General features: G+C 36.4%; 1 protein-coding gene across 1 annotated transcript in view; it reads left to right on the forward strand.

Annotated features, from left to right (window-relative positions):
* Positions 1-18,416, forward strand: part of RGS7 (regulator of G protein signaling 7) — a 179,991-nt gene that overhangs the window by 116,339 nt on the left and 45,236 nt on the right. The window contains 1 exon segment of the mRNA XM_070950673.1: positions 3,166-3,216. Within this exon segment, the coding sequence (XP_070806774.1) occupies positions 3,166-3,216 (51 nt within the window).

The raw sequence follows: 18,416 nt of genomic DNA on the forward strand, positions 1-18,416 counted from the left end.
AATAAAAATATTGCTTCCATTTCCAAAGATGGTGCAACCTTTTATGCAAATCCAGCTAGTAAATGTAATAATTGATGGCTCTGCCACAGCTATAAAGCATCCAGAACCTGCGTACTATTGAGATTGGTGACTGTAGTGAGACCAAATGGCCCTTTGGATTCTCTGCAATTTATCTGGAATGCAATGCAAGTACCAAAAGAGAAATATAAACGAAGATACTGGTACATAAAAACATAACTGTAAGAGATAATTAAAAGATGTTTAGTAATATGTAAACCGTAACTCAGTAATAGAACAAAGCCTTTTAGTACGTAAGTTTCTGGGACCTTCTCAGAACTGCTGGTCATCAGAGCAGGGTAGATGAACAGATTTTTGGCCTGACAGATTCAGCCTTTAGTGACTTAGAGAGTCAAAGAAGTCATGCTGAAATTATCCCAGATATTCTCAATCCTAATTATTAGTTACTCTGTGACATGTTTGAATATTTGATTATTAATAAAGTTTTTCGTCAATGATGTATTTTCCTTTATGATGGTTGGCTTTTACATCGTGTCATTTGGAAGTTGCTCTGGAGATAGAAGAAGAGCTATCAGTGCAAATGCCACTTGTTAAGTTATCTATGAGTGATTAAAACTCCCTGTTTTGGGAACATTAACAGTCACAAGCAGCTGTTAGCATGTTATGGAAGAGGTTACTGTTGTGCAAATTATAGAGTGTTACTGATGCTTTTTAGAGATGGAGATTAGTTTAGTTTATGTGTGGGATACAACTTGAGAAGACAGAAGAAAATGTGAAAACATGGCACTGTTTTGACACCGTTAATGAAGGCTAATAGAATAGCCTCTGCAACTTAGTTATTGTGTTTCTCAGGCTACCCCCCCCCCTTCCTTTGCTGAGTTCTTTGCAACTTAGCTGTGAAAATTTGCACTCAGTTAGCACACAAGAGTTGGACCGCCTCTGGGGGGGAAAAGAAATTATAGCACATATTCTAAAAATAAACATGCAAACTCTGGACTAATTGAAGTGCCTTCGCACTTTAAATCTAGCCAAAAACAAAGAGTTACCTAAAAAAATACTGAATTTAAAAGAAATCTTTCTTTAAGGCTACAGAAACATTGTACCTGTTCATAAAAAATGGTTTTTCTCCTTCAGCGTTCTCAGCATCTCCAGTAATCAAGCTGATGCCTTTTCAAAATAAATATTGAAGGAGAGTTTTAGACAACAGCAAGATAAGTTTAGTTCAAGTATCTTTTCTAATCAGATACCAGTGGGAAGATGGAAAGCAATCAACCACTCAGTTTGTGATACATCCTCAAGTATGTACGGACAAATGTTAGGGTGTGCTGACACCAGGGGTGGGTTCTACTTACCTTTACTACCAGTTTGTAACGGGGTCGTGCGCTTGCGTGCTCTTCTGCGCAAGCGCAGAAGCATTTTCATGACATCAGGGTCAGTGGGCAGGGCCTCCTGCCGGTTTTACTACCGGTTCTATAGAACCAGTGCGAACCGGGGGCAACCCACCACTGGCTGACACTATTTCAAATGAAATGCAGGAAATACATTTAGTTTTCTGCTTCCTCATTGTGAAAAAAAGATACACTAAGTTGATTCCCAGGCTATCACAGAAATTATAGTTGTAAAAATAAATCATAACTTTCAAGTATGTGCCTTGAAGGAAAGCTTATCCTATCTTCAATGAAATGGTTGACACTTTTGTAACAATTTAGTAATCATACTATATATTCTTGCTTCCTTATTTATTGTGTGGTTACATAATCAAGGTTTGAATTAGAGTATAACTGAAAGAAGACTTGAAAATTTGGGGGAGATTTTTTAGCCAAGCTTGTGTTACATATTTTGATAATGAGCTTTTTTTTTTAAAAAAAACCCAGATTACATGGTTTGCTAATACATAGATAAAAATCTCAGATATATGAGAAAAACAGACTAGAATATTTCATGACATCTATGAAATGAGAGTTCTCCAGTGTAAAAGATGCAAAGGAATGGGGCCATGGAAAATGTCTCAGAAGGGACCATTTCTAATTTCTTGGCCCGTAAATGTGAGGGGGAAGAGATGTACTTTCAGACTAGCACAATTCTGTTAATGTAACCTAATATAACCTTCTGTTAATGTTACAAACTCTTTAGCACTAGGAATTGAACACAACTCAAAGGTGTCTTTATTTGTTATAGTGAATTAAAGACATCTTTTTCACATTTGTACAATATAGCCAGGGGTGGGTTCTACTTATCTTTACTACTGGTTCGCAACGGGAGCGTGCTTGCTTGCTTCACTTCTATGTGTGCACGCGCTTCTGTGCATGCACAGATCACCCATGATGACATCATGGCAGGTGGGCGGAGCCTCCCGTCAGTTTTACTACCGGTTCTATAGAACTGGACCGAACTGGGGGGGCAACCCACCACTGAATATAACCTTCATTACAGGAGACAAGAATTGCACTCCAGTAAAATAAGATAAAACATGATCTGGATTAAATTCCCTGAAACAGTTTAGGGATTGGATAAATTAAAGACTGTCCTTTTCCACAGATTGTTGCTAATAATTAAACATCATGATCAGAGACATAGTTATGTGATTCGCTAGAAAAGTTAGATTATTGGACAACAGTTTTTTTCAGAAGGAGTTTTGTAATTATTGATCCTTTCTGAGCAAAGTGAGGCTGGCTTCTCTTATTTATTTGTTTGAACTGTTCCATCTCTATGGGGGTTCAATAGTATGTAAAGTTTGCTCTTCAGTTTTTAACTGTGCTTCCACAGTTAAAGAGACTTTTCCGTCTCCTCTCTAATGCAGCCCCCACCTCCAAAATCAACACTGATGTGTCTCCAGCAGTCTGGAGAAGTTCAGAAGACTGGCTGGGCCTTTCCCTTTGTCATAGTGATAAACTATTCAATCTACAGGGGACTATGTTTTTCAGGGCAGCAGCTAGCAAATTCAGTAAGGGATTATTATTTTAAAAAATGCTAATACTTGTAGTATTCATTAAACTGCTATCAGAACCCACTTGTTGCATCTTTATATTATATATTAATAAACAAATCTATCGGGAAAGCCAACTTTTGTGTTGCTTTTAAAATGGCAATAAATTGTGGCTAATTTATAGCAAGTGCATTTTAATTATATTATAATTTTCTTCCCAGGTTCAGACATTGTTCAGTGGTTAACAAAGAATTTGTCGATAGAAGATCCAGGTAAATGCATCATTTTTATTTATCAATCACCTTCCACCTTTGTCCCTGCAAACCTTTTAAACTTGTTCTTTGTGATTGTTTAATCATGGTATGGAATATTGTTTGTTTCAGAGAGTTTGAGGATTCTGGATTTGGAGTTGACTCCAGATTAAGCAGCATACCATTTTTTGCCTTCAGATCTCCCAGTTCCCAAAATGTGGTCCATCAGAGCTTGCTCATAATGAAAGCTGGTGGCTTTAAAAATGCTCCCAACTCATGAATTATGTCAATTAAATTAGCCCTCTCTTTTATATGACTTCCATACTAAAGGACAAAGTTTATGAAAAGATCATATAGAACTTTTCTCTTAATGGTTTTCTACAACTTTATCCCACTGTCAATTCAGGTTGATAGCAGAAGGAACAGAGAAAGTCTTCTTACTAGCATGTCTTCCCATCTCATCCCGTCACCTAGTGAGGCTGGGTTAGATAAAGATAAGTCACTGAATGCATATTATATTAATCACTCAAAGTACTTTGGGATTTTTTATGATGTCATGATTAAAATAGGCACAAGAGAAATATTCAATATAAAAAAATAGCAACACATAGCTAACTTGTAAAATGTAATAATGTTGTAAAATCTAAACACTCATATATGTTTGGGGGGAAAAGTCCCTTAAAGATAAAATTGAGATCCAAAGAGTTTCAATCCATTCATCAAAGATTTCTGCTAATGGAAAGAGTAAACAAACATTTTAAAAGAGAAAATTCTGTTATATACATATTATAGGCCTATGATTTAAAAGAAAACTAGAAAGTTATAAGCATTATTTTAGATATGCCTCTATCCATTCTCCAGAATCCATTCCTAGAGATCATTAGCAAAAAGATGAAAATATTGTTTCTATCCTCTTTTAGCCATTGCTTATTTCCATTCCAATTTCTCCTACTAAATTGTCTTATATTGGATCATTCTGGATCTTAATCTTCTCATTTATTTATATCATGCCTTTATTAGTTTTATGAGGATATACCTAACACTTCTTCCTTCTCCTATTTTCCCCACAACCACAATTCTGTGAAGTGAGATGGGCTAAGGGAAAGTGAATGGCCCAAAGTCACCCAGCTGGCTTTCATGCCTAAAGTGGGACTAGAACTCAATGACTCCTAGTTTCTAGCCTGGAGCCTTAACTACTAGAACCAAACTGACTCTCTTTGAATATGATCATACAGAACTCTTCAATTTGAATTCTAGCTCAGCCAGCAGAGTAAAAAAGAACCATAGATATTTTACAGACTGAATGTGCTGGGAACTGGGCATAGTTTTAATGGAATTTTCAACAGCAATTCATATAATCAGTGACTAGAAACTTTTTGAGAATTCTTATTGATACTAGATGTAGACACTATTTTTCAGTTTTTTGAGAAGAATGATGCAGTAAAAACTCTTGCTTCTTTCCTGTAGGTTTTCTTAGATCTACAGTGTATATTGTACTCTTTTTAAAATTTCTATATGAAGATACTGAGGAATCTTATCCATAGATCAGGGATTAGATCATAACAATGCACTGAATAACAGCAAATTCTGTATCGTTTGAAATGATGCTAAGGAGCCTAAGGTGGAATCTTTGAACTGTACCTTCAATGCAGTGAGGGATTAGAAATGGGGAAGAAAGTGAGGCTCACCCCAGCATGGAGGAAATTCTCTTGAACAGTAGACCAACTAACGGGGTAGTGAGGAATCCAACCCATTCAAGTTAGGGCAGCAGTATCTCTGAAAGGTCAGGTTTCCAATTTGCACATGACTTTGGATTCCTTCAGTCTGAATGGTTGAAAACGCCTTTGCATAGCTTTATTTGCCAGCTGCACACTATTTGGGGAAAAAGGATCTGGCTACAATGACTCATACCTTAATCACCTCTTATTTAGAATAATGTAGGACATGGGATCGCCCTTGAAAACATTCTAAAACTACACCTCATAGAAATTGCAGTAACTAACTGTCTGTAGATACAGTTTCAAGCTTGTGGTTCATTTTTGGCATAAATCAAAGGATTGGTTTTGATCCACATATTCCTAGATTGTGTGTAGGATGCACAGGGTTATCTTCATGAATGCTCCATAATTTACAATCCTCACTGGAAAATCTATAATTAAACTAGATTGTTGGGAATTAAAAATGGGGCATCTTTGATAACGGCACCCTGATTGTTGCAGAGGAGGTAGATTGACTTTACGCTGTTTTAAGCAAGTAATAAAAAATGTTGTTCTATTGGGATTTTGAAGAATGTACATGTGTTGTCATTCTTCAGTTTAATGTTGCTCTCAGGGATTTTTCCCCCTTCTAATGCAGAAAATGGTTTTCTGAGTTCAGAAAATATGCAGTATACAGGGAGAGGAGGGGGGGGGGAAGAGAAAGGCAAGAAAACAGAGCTGAATTTAAAATATACCACCAACCTGACAGCATATTGTGGAAGAACATAGAATGTAGAACATAGAATAACAGGGTTGAACGGACCTTGGAGGTCTTTTAGTCCAAATTCCTACTCAGTCAGGAGGTTATACCTTCCAGATAAATGGTTATCTAATTTCTTCTTTATATATCTCTCTTTGCAGCATTTTTGAACATAGAGGACTTTGAATCCAAGCTGTAATACAAAACAGTATTACTCTTTCAGGCATTTAGCATGGTAATATTTCTATAATTCCTGTTCTCTCATGGATACAGGGTCAATACTGTCTTGCTGTTTTTGAGGCTAGAAAACTAGGTTTAAGGCCTATCAATACAGATAACTTTTTGGCCTCTGTAAAATTTGCTCTGGCTATTGAGAGAAAGATGGCACTCTCTCTTTTTCTCTGTCTCTGTCTCTCTTTCTCTTTCACACACACAGGATATAAATGTAGATGTAGATATAGATGTGGATATTGGTGTGAATTCCACACAGTGTCTGGCACTATCAGTTCTGCTGCTTCCTTTGGCTATGGAGATATATGTGTTTTCAAATCCTTTGCAGAAGCACCTAGCAGTTGAGCAGCAAGGGTGCTTTTAATGTCAGGGGTGATAGTACCTCACAGTGTGCTGCTTTTTAGGGCACAGAACTGAGAGATCTCATCTTCACACTGTTAAAATGCCGCTGTATGGTGTGAATGTGTTAGCAGCACATATAGCTCTTGTTATTCATATAGCTTGTATTTTTTACATTTAATTTAAAGAGATGCTGCTCTTTTTTGCATTAGAACTAGAAGAACCATTTTATATTCTTTTAGGAGAGAAGTACGGTAGCCCAAGTGAGAAACTCTCATGTTTAACTCTCAGGCCTTAATCTCTTATGCTCCATCTTCAGCAGAAGTATGTGGCTGTGTCTTACTCATCACCTATTTTATTTGGTCAAAAATCATTGAATTAAAAGATAATTTAAGAATGATGATAAGTATTTCATTGTTGTGGGCTAAGTGCACTAAAGGTGAGTGTATAAATCAGGGGTGTCAAACTCAATTTCATTGAGGGCCGCATCAGAGTTGTGTTTGACCTCGAGGGGGCGGGTCAAGCTGTGTGTGTGGTCAGGGGTGAGGCCAGGGTGGCTCAACATCAGTGGTGGGATTCTGCCGGTTCTAGGGGGTTTGGCCGAACCCTTTGTTAAATTTCTGGCTCGCCCCGCCCCTTGCCCCGCCCCTCTGCACCACTATTTATTGCCAATAAATAGTGGTGGGCGAGAGGCGGGCGAGCCAGCAATTTAACAAAGGGTTCGGTGTTTTTTTGTAATTTTATTGGCCCATGGAGCTTCAGCATAGGCTAATTAGCCCTTGCTTAGATCGCTCCCGACTCTCAGCTGATTTGCTCTCAGCTGTTTTGCTCAGGGCTCTGCTGCTTGCTTGCAAAGAGTGCTGATTTTTTTTCCCCCTAGCTATACTGAAAAACGAAACAGAAAGTAAAGCAGGCTGTTGGCTTTGCTGTTGTTGCAAGGTTGGAAAATTAGGCAGGCAGATTTCTTTTCTTTTTCCTCACCAAAAAAGGTAGGTGCAACAATGGGAAATTTAGGGGAAAAGAGGAGAGTTCAAGATTGTAAAACACAAAAGAAAAAAAGCTCTATTTAACTAGGGAATTGTAATAATTGAGATATTATTAATTGTATATTGTGTTGAAAGCAGAAATGGTTAAGTTGTGGTTTGGAGGAATATATGGGGGAAATTATTTGGTTTATTATTATTGGTAAATATAATTAATTGATTTGTAAGAAATTGGATTGCATGGAAATAATTGGAATATACATGTTCATATTGATTAATATACAAAAAAGGTAGTTATATAACTAATTGATTTATATTAAAATGTTGAATTTATATTAAACAACTGTAATATTATATAATTAACCAATGTGAGGATGGATATAAAAATAGATGACAATGGGAAGGGGTATAATATAGAATAGAAGGGGAAAATTGAATTTGATTAAGATGAAGATGAAGGGTAATATTGGTTTTTTACAAAAATAGATGAGGAATAAATATGGCAAAAAGGAAATATAGAAATTGTAAATTTAATTGAAATGACTAAACATTGTTTAAATTTGTGAACCGGCCAAATACTTTGTTCAAAGAAAATACATTGTATGTTTGTATGTGTGTTTCTAATTATTGTTATTTATTCATATTTGTTCTCTTTTATTCTTTAAAGTTTAACAATTCATTCTTTATCTTAATATCTTTATATTTGTTCGGGGTTGGCTTTCTTCCCTTTCATCTTTTTTATTGTACAACAATCTTTCTCCTCAAACCTACCACCTCTCTCTTTTCTTTCCTTCTTACTTTCTCTTCCTCCCCTTCTTCTTCTCCTCCCTACTTCCTCTTCCTTTGTCCTTCTCCTCCTCTCTTCCTCCCTCTCTTACCCTCACTCCTACTCTAATTTCCCTTCCCTTCCTTCATCCCTCTCTATTGCTGTATCCTTTTATGCATATGGACTACTCAGAGGGCTGAAAAAGTTATTTTTGACTGGTCCTCACACTTTTGACCAGTCCTCGAACTTACGACTGTCCTCACATTTTACGTTTTTGCCCTATCTTGTCACCATGGTGAAGAGAAGCAGTTGTGAAATGAGTGACACAGTTGTTAAGAATGCCGCATAAATGTGAGGATGGTCATAAGTGCGAGGACCGGTCAAAAGTGCGAGGACCAGTCAGAAATGACTTTTTTCAGCCCTCTGTAGTCCCTATGCAGATAGCCACACCCACTGGTCACATGACCACCAAGCCACACCCCCAACTAAGCCATGCCCACAGAACCGGTTGTTAAAAAAATTGAATCCCACCACTGCTCAACATCAGTAATCAAGGCTCCATTTTTGGCTGCAACAGCCTCCTGCAGCCCTTTGCCAGAGAAAACGGTAAGGCTGCATGCGGCCCTCCCAGCCTCCCTTTTCACTGGCAGAGGGCTGCAGGAGGCCATCACGGCCAAAAATGGAGCCCGGGCAGGCTGCGCAAGGCCCTCCTGAGCTCCATTTTCTCTGGCAGAGCCACCATGGGCTGGTCCTTCACTGTTTTCAGAGTGGGCCCATGGGCCAGATCTAAGCACCCCATGGGCTGGATCCAGCCTCCGGACCTTGAGTTTGACACCCCTGGTATAAATGAATTTCTGTTATTGTGCAATAATGTTCCTTAGCGCTGTTACTAGTTTTCATATGAAACTAAGAGTTGGAAAGTTAGGTTTATTATGATAATTTATGTTGATTTTATATAATTCAAACTTAATCAGCGAAAATCATTTAAATATTATCAGAATATTATATATACAATACATATATATATATATGTGTGTGTGTGTGTGTGTGTGTGTGTGTATAGTTATATCTTTCATATCCCTTTATATTAAAAAGTTATAATTTAGCATTTTTAACAAAGTACAACAAAAAATTGCTTCATGCCACATCATACAGTATATCTATAAACAAATCTTTAAAGTTTGTCATTCAAACTTAATCATGAAAAAATCCATTAAGAGATACCAAAAACAACATTTTTATCTTTAATTCTTTCAAATAATGATCCACAAATTAATTTCTTATCACTTTCTCATCATCTCCTCCCAGAAACAAGACTCCCAGAAAGAGTCTTGATGTTTATTCCTCTTAAGTACAGCCCAAAAGCTAATTTCTTTTCATTCACTCACATCTTTTCTCAGGAACTTCTTCATAATATAACAGATACTTTTTGTAAATCCAAAATAAAAGAGTTGTCTAAGTTGCTCTTTTGAATTAAAAATCTACCCATCCATCACTCTTCTAATTTATTATTTGTGTGTCCCTTTTAGCTACTAAAATATCAGCTAGTTTCATAAGTCATATATAACATTTTTGCCAATATCATTCCTGTAACCTGTCATTTTGAATCCCTATTCAAAACAGCCTGATTCTCAGTTATATCTTCTATCTTTTTTGAATCTGTTTTAAAATAACAATCTTAAAAGAAAGTTTTGAGTACATTGTTGCCAAATATCCTTGAATTCTTCCAGAATTAAAGCACTTATTTTGAGCCATGGTGGCACAGTGGTTAGAATGGAGTATTGGAGGCTAATTCTGCTGACTGCCATGGGTTCGATCCTCAGTGGCTCAAGGTTGACTCAGCCTTTCATAGGTAAAATGAGGACCCAGATTGTTGGGGGCAATATGCTGACTCTGTAAACCACTTAGAGAGGCCTGTAAAGCACTGTGAAGTGGTATATACTGTAAGCCTAAGTGCTATTGCTATTCTATATTAATGGGTCTTCTCCTTTAAATATAATCTTCATGTGTCTTAATACAATTTTAGACAAACAAAAGGAAGGATTCTTATAATTAGTTCCAAAATCTTATTTCCATTCAGTCTGGGCCCTTCGTCTATTGATTAACTGTCCAAAATCAATGTTTTAATCACCCTTCTGCTGCTTATTTATGAACAAAAAACATTTTCTTTAAATTCTTAAACTTACAGGAAACCTCTTTCACTGAGTATTGAACGTGACCCACTCAGCATAATGAAACTTGACCTTCTGAAGGTTCTTTGTATCCTAAAAGCAACTTACATTCCATTTGCGGAAGTGATTAAGAGAGGAAGTGGGCAAACTCAGACAGGATTGTTGCAATGCACAGCAGAGAGCAGGAATAAACCGTTGGCTCTCTAGTCTAAGCTTCATAGCTGAACAATGTTGGGAATATGGGCTTCTCTCCACCTTTCTAAATGTTGATATTTATCCCAATGTATATTTAGTAATGACCATGGTGTACGGCAAATGCAGGGCAAACACAAAAAAGTAGTTTTGGAGTATTTGTCTTAACCCCTCTAAGAACCCACTGCAAGGGAGTTGCAAAGTCTACAGTAGATTATGTCTGTATTGGATGTTCGCACCAATGTTTTACTATCGTGATATTCTTTGTTTTCTTGAATGGCATAGATAGTTTGCCCTTGTTAATGCATGCAGTAGTTCCTGTAACTGTGTTTGTATATTCAGTTTTCAATACTTTAGCTGGTAATCTTGCGTTTATCTTCCACACGTGTACGAATACATCAATGGCACAGGTGAACGAAGACCTAAAAACTTCTATCATTAGGTACCAGAAGCACCATCTGGGACATCGACTGTACAGATTGTGGTATTAATCATTTTAAAAATATCATTCAATTAATCTTATACTTCTAATTATATGCTAATGCTAAATGTTCTTATGTCAGCTTATGACAGAATTGGAGCAAGGGCTGAAAATTTCAGAGTTAGGAAACTTTTTCAAAAAGATACTATTTTAAAACTGCATACTCCACTTCTATGTATCATGATAGCTCCTTTAATTTGAAATTGGAATCTCTTGATTGCAATTGATCTATTTCCCATCACCACTTAATGCAATTATTAATTATTATTATTATTAATGCTAACAATGAATGAAAAAATAAATTTCTCGTAATTTTCAAACTGGAGTTATCCTGCAGCCAGGATAATATTAATGCCCCTGTTAGCCCATCTGTTCAATGTCATGTATATAAACATGATGATTTTTAAAATCAGAGTCATTACATACTTTGGGCTTAGTGTCCTTAATAATTGGAATAATACTGGTTTACTCTTTCATTTTAAAGGCCAATTATTTATCAGGTCAGTCCCTCTTTTTCCTCCTGCAATAGCATTGATTTATGCAGTTCAATGAGTATTCTGTATTAAGTGTAAAGGGTATAAAGGGAATGAATTTCTAATTTAGCAGGTATAAAAGATTTATATAGTTCAGATGTAGGTTGTCTTACTTATGCCCTCAAAACTTCCTCAACTTTACGTTTCAAATTTGGTTGCTTTGATTTTTAATTCCATTGTCTTGAGCTGTGTGTCATAATATGACAAGAGAACAGATGCCTTAGTTTCAAATATTTTAAAGTGAATAAATTAATAATGATATATAGGAGAACGAGTGCCTATTCTCAAACTCTTCCTCGGGTAAGAAAATGAGGATTATTTGTCATATACTTTTTCTCAAGCTGCACGTGGCTTCGTATATTCATTTCATAAGGAGAGAGCCTATTCAATTGTGTTCTGTTAAAACGACTCACATGAATGATCATTTCCTACCTTAAGGTTACTTCATTAAAAATGCCAACTGCACTGGAGTTGCTTCCAGGAAAATGACTCTGTGCATCTTATGTAACAAGTAGAAGGCGCTAGGATCCCAGTTCTCCAGAAAGAGCAGTTAGTTTCTCACATTGATTTCAATGAATGCTCCGTGATAATAGCAAGGTAGCTATATCCCTCTACTTGTGATTTCCACTTGTGATTTTCTGCAACGCATCCATATAGCCAAGCTCAAGGTCCTTGCTCTCCTCACACTGTATTAAAATTTCAGTTTTCAAACTTCCCTTTGCATACAATTATGATCTGGATTTTTTGGGGCATTATGATATTTTAATTTTCATTATTGAAAACTCCATCACTGGAAGTTTTCAAAAACAGATTGGATAATAATTTGTCTGAAATGGTATAGGATCTCCTGCTCAAGCAAGTGAGTTGGACTAGAAAACTTCCGAGATCCCTTCCAACTCTATTATTCTATGTTCTATTATGGTGACTTTTGATTTTAACATCGATTCCACATATCACAAATTGTAAAAATATTACAAGAGGTGAAATTTAAACTCTTCCATTTGCATATTAAAAATACAGAGCACTTCAGTAGGGTACTCTACAAATACGTATGTGTCAAATATATAACTGACTTTATAAGCGGGAAAAGATGGAGGTAAGGAATAACAGCATGTCTTCTTTACTTTAAGCTGTCAATCTAGAGAAACAAGTTGATACATGACATGAACTCAAGCTACACATTCTGTGAATATTGTCACCCACCCACCTCACAGGGATGTGGGTGGATTTACTGTATATGTTTTTGTGGTATTTTTGCCACTTACTTATTAGTAAAGGAAGTTGGACTATATGATGTCTAAAACTGATTACAGAGTCTATATGTATCTGATGAAATTCAGTAAGAATGAAACCATTCATATGCTGCCTCCTGTTGATCAATTAGGGGCAAAAAACACCACAGGAAAGATGGAGGGGCAACTTTAAAATCTATATATTATACTGTATCAACAGTACATGTAAGTTGATGAGGCCGGTGATTTTCCTGGAAAAAAAATCTTGAAAATAAACATAAATGTTCTAATAACACAAAAAAGTGAATCACTCAAAATTGTAGAAGACCACATTAAACAATCAAGGTTAAATAATTTGATGAGATGCCTAACATCAGGAGGAGGTTTGACACCTGTTCAAACTGACTCATTTTATTAAAAAGCATAAGATTTTGTGAGCTGTGGCTCACATCCTCAGATCCATGGAGTATTAAACTGATGTGGGATTTAAGTTATGATGAAGCACGGGACAGGAAGAGAAAGGGTAGTTATGCAGTAGTAGGCTACATGAGATGCAGATTACAAATACCCCATTAATTAGTAATTGTAAGGTGTTAAATTCCCATTGTGTTGGTTAATTGTGTGTATGGAGACAGCCTGAAATCTTTTGATGTGTGTGAGTTCCACAGTCTCTTACACTATAGTTTTGTTGTTCCAAAATGATACCTTTAGATCTATAATTGAGCATCCTTGGAAGTTAACATGTTCTGATACTACTTAGACCTTGTAAATCATGATGGCTTAAAGGAATTTACCTCTAATCCTGTGTGCAAAGTTGTTGGGGTCTTTGATAGTGCCTTTGGGGTACATGTGGGATAAAAGCAGACATCTGGTTTTTCATGTTAGACTCAGGCTTCTATTGTTCCTTGGGATTAACTAGAAAAAAAAATTGAAATGATGGATGAATACACAATACTAATAGTTACATTTTAGAAATCAGCTTGATAATTAGCAAACTACTCTCCATTATTAAAGCACAAATATCCCTCAACTATCACACCTTTGCAGTTATTCCAGAGGTATTTCTTAAGGACAAATCAAAATTGTATTGCAAAAGTTCACAAATATTATAATTCCATATCATATTATGGAATAATAGTAGAGTGGAAGCTTATTATTTAGAATTTGTTTTTTTCATTCTTGGCTTCATCTTCATCCTATCCTGTTTTGTTCCCATCCAGACATCCAATCTTGGCAAATTCAGCAATAATAATATTCTGCTCCAAAGCAGAGTGAGCAGGGCCCTTGATTTTAGGGCCTGAAAAAATGTTCTTTATCTTTCCCTCTTCGTTATGTGTGATAACTCCTGCCATTTTTGCTTAGTCATCTTAGAAGAAATTCCACTACCTAAACTTGATTTGGGGACCTTTAACCCCCGTCATACCTTTTTCTGATTATTTTGCATGCCTGGGTTTATAAACACAATAATATAAAGTAACAGTAATTTCATTGTTTTGGAAGGCTTATAGGCCTTTTGGTGTTGCAGTCTTTCTGAGACAATGCACCACTCTCTGGTTAAGAAATAAACCTTGAGCATGAGTGCAACTATGCAAATCATATATAATAAAATTGAATTGTTCCTGACATTTTTAGGGTGTTTTCCACAAATAAAGAACATGCCCTGTTGCCAGCTGCCAAATCTCAAAAATACTTATCCTGAAAATTGGACTTCAAGCTTTAGTAATGAGATTAAAGGTTGTAATGATTTAGGATCTTAATAATAACTTTATTGCCATTGTACTTATATACACAGTATATTCATACAACGAAATTCACTTAACACCCAAAGACCAGGTCCAACACACATAACAATCCCCAAACACCCCCCCCCCCGCCCCCACAAATTATCTTCTAGTGTGTATTATATTAACTTTGGTTGAAAGAGCAGTTACCACAGTTGGTAAGACTACGGGTGAAGGCTACTCTATCTAAAAAACCCTGGTTTTAGAACGTTTTCTCTGAAAGCCAGACTAGTGCCACGGTTGACTGCTTTTTAGCTGGCTGTTATCTCATTGTTGTTGTTTTTCTATTGCTGGGTATTATTCTAACAATTTATTATTTTTACTTTAGTTTAATTTTCATCTAATATATTTAAGGGTTGTAACTTGCTCTGAGAATCTTAAGATTGTGGGCAAATAATAAATAATAAATCTAATATTTAAAAAAGTAAAATAAAATAATATGCCTCTGTTATGGAAACATGCACTCTACTTGCATCGTTCAGGTAAATAAATGCCAAGTAACATTGCTTGATTGATTGGAGGAGCACTTGAATTAAAAATCTGCTTCAATGTGTCCCAGAAAGATTGAAATTTTCTGTTCACCAAATACACTGCACATAAAATATTGAACTTTTAACTGCTCTAGTGAAGCAGTTAGCATGAAGCAAAAGCTATATTTGTATTTTGGAAAGGAAAGCTATATTTATATTTCTGAAAAATCATTATTTAAAATATGTTCCATTATGTTCAGAATGTCATTCTGGAACTATAGTTGTGAGCTTCAGTTCAAGTATTTATTAGTTGAATTTCAATATGAAAAGAACCTATTCTATCTCCTGTTCCAGGTGTTCCTTCTGTGATACCTTACTAAGAGAGAGGTACTTATATTTGAATGAGGAAAACAGACTATTCTCTGCAGCATGCAGTTATTTTAGTAATTTATATGATAATTAATAGCATTATGTGCAATGCTTAGGAAATACAATAAAAAGTTACTAATAAAGATCATAAATGGATTTCTGCTAATAAATGAAAATGAATGGACAAATGACTTAATAAATGATCAAGAGCCATGGGTAGAATTTCTAAATTGTAATTCTGGGGGGAAATGATCCTTTGATAACTTTCCTAATGAGACTGGAGAAAGTTGAGGAAAGACATTATAAACCCCCAAACAAGAGGGAGTGGTAACTATAAAAGAAATAGAAGAAATACAGATAGTCCTCCCTTAGCGACCATTACTGGGATCACTGACTCTGTTACTAAGTGCCATAGTTGCTAAATGGAAGATAATCTGTTATGACATCACCTCCCATTTCTTCATTAAGAGAAACAACATATGACAGTGATTTGCAATGTTACTTCCGTGTTCTCCATTACTTTTATGTCAACTTTGAACTGAACCTGGCTGCAGCCATCTTTCTGGTCCTCTTTCTGGTTGCCACACAGAGGGGGGAACGAGGTTGGAATGCATTACTAGACACAACAAAGAGCTTTCTCATGAGAACCAAGGTCATATCTATTGACAAGAGATAAGGTTGGGAAAGGAGTGTCTGAAGAGCCTGCCAATTAACCCAATTGGCCTTAACCTGTGACACTTGGGGATGGGGATATTTCCTAGTTTAATTGTACTGAAACCACAGGAAAGATTTAGATTTGGCTTTCCATTGAAGCTATGCCAATATGATGTACTCATTAAAGAAGACCTTTGAGAAGGAGCCAAGTCTCAGAGTTCTGATTTGCTTGGGTTCGTTAGTTGGAGCCTTGACACTTTGCTTCTTACAAGCCAGTTGTCAAGCATACAAATTGTGATTGTGTGACCGCAGGACACTGCACAAATTGTAAATGTGCATCAGTTGCAAAGCCCCTGGATGTTGATCAAATGGGATGCTGCAATGGTAGTAAAATTGGTTACAAAGCTTGGTGGAGTTTTTTACATTACTGTAACTTTTACTTTAAATGAAGTGGCCAGTAAATAAATATCTGCGATCTGAAAAAGAAATTAAAAGAAAAAAAAAGGAATCTGAAAATTGTATTAGATTGTTTTAGGACTATCCATTCTTTAAGGTTTGTTAACAATAATTTTTATTTCTCTCTGTTGATTTATGTTGGCTGAAGATTAAGAAATTGAGAAAAGCTGCTTTATCATCATCAAAAGAAATCTAATAGTGAACTGTCTTCTTTACCTGAGATACCTGGGTTCAAATCTGAATCATTTTTGTTATCATTATGAAGATAAGTCACAGAATCCTAAAGGAGAGAAGCCATTAGGCTACTCAGTCTATCCTACTGCTTAATGCAGAGGCTTCACTTAAAGCATCTCTGACATAAATCTAGCTTCTCTATCCAGTGAAGGGGAGCTCATCGCTATAAGAATAATTGATTCCATTCTTGTATTGTTAGGATTCCGCCCCCCCCCCAACATTCAGTCAGAATCTGCCTCCCTGAAAATTTCATGTTCAGCCTTCCGGAACAATGGAGATGGGTCACAACCTCCTTCTGTACAAATTTCCCAATATTGAGCAGTGTAGCTGAAATTGGCAATCGGAAAACTAACCTTTCCATCATTTGAGAAGAAATATAACCGATTCTCCACTTTGGATGAATAATTTCAGTGCTATGTTTTATTTGCTCGCTTGCTTAATTCGTCTTAACGGTAACAGCAAATACGCCTCCAGAGCCTCTTATCTCTTTTCCCACTCTAAGCCCCCTCAAAAGGGGTGACAGCTAAACTCTGCAGGGCTCTCTCCATATGCCCAGACAGGTTTGGAGAAGAGGAGGTGGTGGAGGAGGAGGAGATGACAGTTCTTTTCCCAATCTCTTCTTCTTACAAGCCCTCATGAAACAGATGAACTCTAGATAAGGGAGGGAGAGACAGTAGAAATGGGGGAGGAGCTCTTGTCCCATGCAGTGTGTGCCAGCTTTGTCTATCTCATCTTTAAAAGAAAGCAGTTACTTATCGCTTTCCTTCCCCTGTGCTTAAGGTCAGAATGGAGGGGACACAAATGGACACAGTGTAGAGTGTCCCTGTGGCATATTTCCACATTCTCCGAGACTCAGTTTTAATTCGGGAGTAGTAACTAAAAAGAACAAGTTTCTTGAATATGCTTTGTTAAGTGGGAGTATTCAAGCTTGCTATTAAAAAGAACAATAATGTGTCCCCAAGATTGCTGGCCAGAATAGTCAAAGTACCTTGCAATCAACTTATTTTCTGATAGTAATTTTTAAAAATACGCTCTTACTATAAAAGACTGCTGCAGAAGCCTCATGTAACTCCTTTGAGTTACTCTTTTATCACCACAAAGTTTTTTGCATGGAGCTGCCATATTAATGTTTTTGTATCCTCCTCGTCATCACCATTCATTTTTCCCCCTTCGGAAGCACACATGGCAATGTGCACTAATGTTATCCCTACAAGATCAACCTCAAAAGAAAATAACTGGCCTAATGTCACCCTGTAAACTTTGTAGTTGAGGAGGGACTTGAAAAGGGATCTCTTCAGTCCACGTTCAACCTCTTCACTATTATATGACTCTGCCTCTTCATAAGTGGGTCATGTTTGAAGCCGCCTTGTACTTGTGGTGATTTGCAGCAGGGTTATAACAGTGAAGGTCATCTGTGAGGGATTTCTTTAAATAACCTACGAAGAGCAACTATGTGGTAATGAACATTATAATGGATTATCCCAACAGACACAAACTCAAAGAATATCAGACCAATTAATTGACTGCAGAAAGGGATTATAAATATATTCTTAGAGCGCTTTGTTGCTGTGGAATACCAATGTTTGATTTTATAATGTGTTTATTGTTCTGACTTTGAATAAATCATTGTTTATTGTTCTGACTGTAAATAAACCATTATCTATGTTAGTATGTCCAAGGTTTTTTATTCAGAAAAATAAAAAACAGGAGCATTCTTTAATAGAGTTTTTCCAATTTAAATTCAATACAGTGTAATGTTTGATTTCTCTTGTTGCTTCCTGTTCTTAGTAAGTGATAAAACGTAAGGATACTAACAAAAAAAAAATCATGATTGTGGGTCAGAGCATGAGAGCAAGGGCAAATGACAACACA

Source organism: Pituophis catenifer, unplaced genomic scaffold (assembly GCF_029215685.1).
Source record: "Pituophis catenifer annectens isolate HBS135680 unplaced genomic scaffold, rPitCat1.0.hap2 SCAF_1, whole genome shotgun sequence".
NCBI lineage: Eukaryota > Metazoa > Chordata > Lepidosauria > Squamata > Colubridae > Pituophis > Pituophis catenifer.